Source organism: Gadus chalcogrammus, chromosome 6 (assembly GCF_026213295.1).
Source record: "Gadus chalcogrammus isolate NIFS_2021 chromosome 6, NIFS_Gcha_1.0, whole genome shotgun sequence".
Taxonomy (NCBI): Eukaryota; Metazoa; Chordata; class Actinopteri; order Gadiformes; family Gadidae; genus Gadus; species Gadus chalcogrammus.
In genome coordinates, this window is record NC_079417.1 from 10,719,993 (window position 1) to 10,725,992 (window position 6,000).

The 6,000-nt window shown below is 49.5% G+C and overlaps 1 protein-coding gene across 1 annotated transcript in view; it reads right to left on the minus strand.

Moving 5' to 3' along the window:
* The window catches only part of LOC130384082 (cotranscriptional regulator FAM172A homolog), a 53,066-nt gene that overhangs the window by 39,894 nt on the left and 7,172 nt on the right, over positions 1 to 6,000 (minus strand). Inside the window, exon 3 of the mRNA XM_056592093.1 lies at positions 4,694 to 4,778. Coding sequence (XP_056448068.1) covers positions 4,694 to 4,778 — 85 coding nt within the window. The remainder of the gene's footprint in view (positions 1 to 4,693; positions 4,779 to 6,000) is intronic.

Consider the following 6,000-nt stretch of genomic DNA (forward strand, 5'->3'; position numbering starts at 1 on the left):
TGTGTGTGTTGTGAAGGTGCTGACAGTTAGGATTGTTTTATGCTCAGTGATGTAAGGACGAGGGAGACAAGGGACATATTTTAGAGAATCCAAACAGGCAGTCCAGATGATGCATCTACAGGTTCTGCCAAACTGCTGGTTATAGACATGGCTACCAGCGTGTAAAGCCGGGGATTTGTATATTAATATGTGTACCGTCAAGGCACCACCACTAATGCAATTGATGTAGAACAAAGTTGGGCGTGTGCAACATTCTTTATTGCATTACTTTTACATACCGGTGATATTTTAAGCTAATATTTATGTCCTGTCTGATCATTTGTATTTATGTGGCCATAATTTAAATGTGTGCGTGGATTTAGTCTGCTTTATATTATCCCTTTATCATCAGCCTATTAGCTCTGTGCAACTCTTAAATAAAAAAACAATGATGATGATACTACTATTTATTTCAATGATTTCAGTCATATCAAATAACTATATAAATTAATTGTTCCTATAAAAAAACCAGATCAAGACTATCCAAACTACTTTTTAACTAAACAAACCGGGACCCAGACAGCGTCTCAAACTCAGGGGTGTGTTGACTTCACAGAAACAAAGCGAGGTGAGCCCCTCTCTGCAGTCCATTAGGGTTAATTACTGCTTTTTGTTGGGGGGCTTGTAAGGGAGCCGGGTGGGCAATTACAGTGCAGGTAAGACATTAACTTACTTTTGTTAGCTATTAATCAATGTTTACCTTCGGACTCCCCTTCCTTTGTAATTAATAATCGGTTTGGACAATGAGTAATCACCCAGGAGAGGAGATTGTATGTGCGCTTAAACACTCAGTTATCAGAGAGCGAATGAGCGCGCCCATGTGTGTAGCGCAGTCGGGAACAGCCGTGTGACATGAAATACACAAAGAGAACCCTGTGGACAGAACAACAAAAAACATCCTTAATGAACAATGAACTGGCCACGCCCCGCACGCAAACTTTCTCTATTTTAATTAGATTATGGGGAAAAACAGGCAAGAGCATATAGTCTACCATATATTCAGGCTAGTAAACACGGTTCTGTGTGTCTGTCAATGAATGAATCCTAAACTCCATTATCACTTCTCTAGAGAGCTGCTCAACCAGGGTGACGCTAGGAGGTTTACATGTCATTAAAGGCCTCGGTAACCTCACTGAACACACACACACACACACACACACACACACACACACACACACACACACACACACACACACACACACACACACACACACACACACACACACACACACACACACACACACACACACACACACACACACAGATGTGGGGAGTTTTTCCAATAGGACATTGGTTCCGTTCTCTCAGAGTGCTGAGCCTGTGTTCAGTGTGCTGCTGACTGATTACTCTCTGCCAGGGTGCCAGACTCCTACCAGCGCCAGGGTTCTGACCTTCTCGAGGAAGAGGCAAAAGAGGCCTTTTGGAAAGGAGCGGAAGGAGGAAGACGAGGGCAGTGTGAAGGAAGATCAGGATTGGAGCAAAAACAAAACAAAATAACGATATAAAAGGAGGAGAGTCCGGGATCTATCACATTGAAAACAAGGAGCGGGAATGTGATCGCAACCTGCCTCCCTTCCTCCCTTCCTCCCTCTACTTTCTTTCATTTCACCCTCTGCCTTTATTTATTTCATTTCACTGCTCATTTTATTTCTGGCCCCCTGCACCATGGGCAGGAAGGTAGATCAGCAACTCATATGGGGTAGGACAACCCAAAATGGAGACTCTCTCCCTCTCTCTTCATCTCTCTCTCTCTCTCTCTCTCTCTCTCTCTCTCTCCTCTCTCTCTCTCTCTCTCTCTCTCTCTCTCTCTCTCTCTCTCTCTCTCTCTCACACACAAACACATTCTCCTTGCTCAAACAAATACAGAAACATGCACACACACCTCAGACTGTGCCACATGAGGAGACAGGAAATGAGTAAGGGGAAGTGAGTGATGGTGTGAGAGAGGAAGGAGTGAAAACGAGAGGAGAGAGATAACGATGGGGAGTGTTAGGGAAAGAGTGAGAGAGAGAGAGAGAGAGAGAGAGAGAGAGAGAGAGAGAGAGAGAGAGAGAGAGAGAGAGACACATAAGTGATAGTGAGAGGAGAGAGAAAACACGCTAGTTGCACTGGCACCCATACACTTAACTGCCTACGTAGCCACACACATACACATGCACATGAACACACACACAGGCTGGCACTTTTAACTTCCATATTAGAAAACAATCGATATATAAGAAGCCCTCAGACAGCTTAATGTGTGCGTGTGTGAGTTTGTGTGTGTGTGTGTGTGTGTGTGTGTGTGTGTGTGTGTGTGTGTGTGTGTGTGTGTGTGTGTGTGTGTGTGTGTGTGTGTGTGTGTGTGTGTGTGTGTGTGTGTGTGTGTGTGTGTGTGTGTGTGTGTGTGTGTGTGTGTGTGTGTGTAGAAGGGGGGAGAGAGCCAGAGAGTGAGAGAGAGGCTACCATCCACAGCAGCCGAGTAGCCTCAGGGCAGCCACAGTGGTATTCCTTACTACACTTAGAACTCTGACTACCATATTTGTGTGTGTGTGTGTGTGTGTGTGTGTGTGTGTGTGTGTGTGTGTGTGTGTGTGTGTGTGTGTCTGCAATAAAAAAAATAAGAAATGGCTGCATGCATGACAACAAGACATTTGTAGTCAGCTTTCAGAGGCACACTGTGAACAACGCCTGGGTAAAACAAGAAGCTAGTCGTCGTCGTCCCCCCACCCCCCCAACACACACACATCTCAAAATACAAACACACACACACATACTCCTGCCATAGCAACACACATAATAACACCAGCATTTCGGAAAGGCTTTGTTTGTGTGTGTGTGGCTGTGTTTGCGTGCAGCGCTGTGTGCAGAGTTTTTATGTGCGGTGTGTGTGTGCAGTGTATTTGTGTGACTTGTGTGAGTGGCTTTGTTTGTTTGTGTGTGTGCGGTGTGTGCGTGTGTGTGTGTGTGTGTGTGTGGGGTGTGTGTTTGTGTGTGTGTGTGCGGTGTGTGCGTGTGTGTGTGTGTGTGTGTGGGGTGTGTGTGTGTGTGTGTGTGTGGCTGTGTTTGCACCGGGTCACGGTGCCGCCCGTCAGCAAGGCCCCTTCAACCCCCGTCAGACCCCGTCACCTCCGCCACTCTGTCCGGCAACAATGGCCGCCGCGCGCGAGGCTGTCCCCGGGCTGGCCGAGGACACAGAGACGGCCGGCCGACCTCTGACCCCGGGTTGCCGTCACCAGAGAAAAAAAGAAAGGAAAAAAAGACCAAGAGACAAGCTGAGCTGGCAGCTCGTACCAACAGGCCAGTGACTCACACCTTTTCACCCCCTGATGCTATAAAGTAGCCCGGCGCCAACAACGTCAAAGTGTCCATTAGAGGAGCCCATACAAAGGTGGAGCCCTGACCAACGAGGGCAGTGTCGACACAAAGTCAGGGCTGAGGAAATAAAAGTTTCACACCGACGACAAGCTAAAAAAACTCTCCGTTGAGCGCTGATAGCGTCAGAGCGGTATTAGCTAACACGCCCAGCCGGTCGGCCTCGATAGAGAACACAAGGCGAGCAGAGGATGTTTTGAGGAGGACTTTGCACGCAGGTGTCGTACGGAGGGAGAGCTGACATTTGGAGGAGCTGATTCAGTGCTGTGACGCTGAGGCCAGACACCCACCCCAGCTCCCTGTGCAACATGGTGGGGCAGAAGGGGAGAGGGATTCGTAGACATGTGGAGCATGTGTCTGATGACCTAAACGTTCAGTATGATGTCAGCACCAGAGGCCAGAGAGAGAGAGAAGGGGGGGGGGGGGGTTATGTGTATGTGTGCGACTGTTTATATGTGTGTGTGTGACTGTTTATATGCGTGTGTGTGACTGTTTATATGCGTGTGTGCGACTGTTTCTATGCGTGTGTGTCTGTGTGTGTAGGTGCATGTGCATGTGCATGTGTGTACGTGTGTGCGCGTATGTATGAAGATGCCAAATGCAAATCTTCATTTAGTTTCTGTGCTCACACCCACAACAACACATAAAGTGCCTCACTGCGCATGTCGGCCCTAAAAACAAAAACAGTCATCATCCTTATCACAACACAGCTTTCCTCGCTCTAATCCCACATTAAGAACACATCCTCACGGGGCCGGGGCAGCCAGGTGGTTGGCCGGCCACAAAAACGGCACGGGGACGGCGAGCAAAGTGCAGCAGGACAGGATTAACACAGGAACAGGACAGGTTGGCTCGGATACTAATGTGCGTGTTTGTTTGCATTCGCGTGCATGCTTTGCAAGCGTGTGCGTGTGTGTGTGCATGTGTGTGTGTGTGTGAGTGTATGCATGAATGCATGTGTGCGTGCTTGCGTGTGTGTGTGTGTGTGTGTGCTTGCAAACAATGCAAAGGGAGAGTAAGCAACTCGGGCCAGGACAACAAAACAGAGCAGGGTTCATTCCACACGTGTCCTTCGCGCGTTTCCACTGAAGGGCTCACAACAAACACTCGGTCAATGCAATCCGGTGATCTCACAGATCAGTCATCTGTGGTACTGCGCTAACCACTCCCTCCGACTCCCTACATCCCAGTGATGTAACCCAGCCATACCCGGCCAACAAAGACACGGTATCAGAAGAAGACCTTTGTCGTGGACGTGAGCCGACGAGAGTGTTGTGTAGTGAGATGAGCGCTGCTGTACCTGCAGAGAAGCGCGGGCAGTCGGGCAGCATGGCGTCCACGGGGGCGTCCAGGGGCAGAGGGCTGGACACCCAGTTACGGCAGCGCTGTGTGGGAGAGGAGAGAGAAGGCCTGGGGTGAGAGGGTGGATCGGGAGGGCCACTCGGAACCTCAGCATAGAGGAGCAATAAAGGAGCAATAGTTTGTTATAGCAAGGGTCTGTGTAGAGGATTCTGGAGAACCAGCCTCAGATGAGTGTTTAAGTGCACGTTGTTTTTGTTGAAAAGATTTAATTTAGAAACAAAAGGTGTGTGTGTGTGTGTGTGTGTGTGTGTGTGTGTGTGTGTCTGTGTGTGCGTGTGTGTGTGTGTGCTTGTGTGCACAGATCCACTCACAGCATGTGGTCCATATTTATATATGTCCACATGGCTGCACAAAATGCACAAAATGCACAAAATGCACACACACACACCTTTTGTTTCTAAATGAAATCTTTTCATCCTGGCGTTTTATATTCATAACATTTGAACTCACTAAGTGGAAAGAGAGCAACAGAGAGGAGAGGCGGTGACTCGGTGAGTGACGTGAGAGAGAAAGAAGAAGAGTCAGGCTGGAGACGATGGGCTGGTCACAGAGAACCCGAGGACCTTCTGGGAAGGTGTGGGGCTGTGTGTGTTTTCTATGGATGTTTAGATGTATGTATGTATGCATGTGTGTGTCTATGTGTGTGTGTCTATGTGTGCGTGTGTATGTGTGTGTGTGTGTGTGTGTGTGTGTGTGTGTGTGTGTGTGTGTGTGTGTGTGTGTGTGTGTGTGTGTGTGTGTGTGTGTGTGTGTGTGTGTGTGTGTGTGTGTGCGTGCGATAGAGCGAGATAGAGACAGGAACAAGCAATTAAAAGCCCGGTGACATGTTGCCCAGACAGCTCAGGGGTTTGTTTGTGGTGGAGGAGGAGGAGGAGGAGGAGGAGGAGGAGGAGGAGGAGGAGGAGGAGGAGGAGGAGGTGCGCCATGGTGGATCAGTGGGTGCCTCGCTGTGAGAGGGAAGTAAAGGAGAGGCAGGGGTGGGTTCGTGGGTGGGAAGCCGGGTTGGGTGGGGGGGATTGGGGGGGGGGGCTTGTGGGGGTCTGCCCAGCTTGCTGACCCATAACCCCCTTTGCAAACACCCCCATGGCCCTCTTCTCCACCACTCCCCCCCCTCCCCAGCTACTCAGCGGCCCGTCCCTGGTGTTTGACAGCTCTACTGTCAGAGGGAGGGGAGGGGGGGGGGAAAGGACACGGAGACCTCTTTATCTAACGCCGTCTCCACCGCCTCAGCCCTTGTTGTGTTCT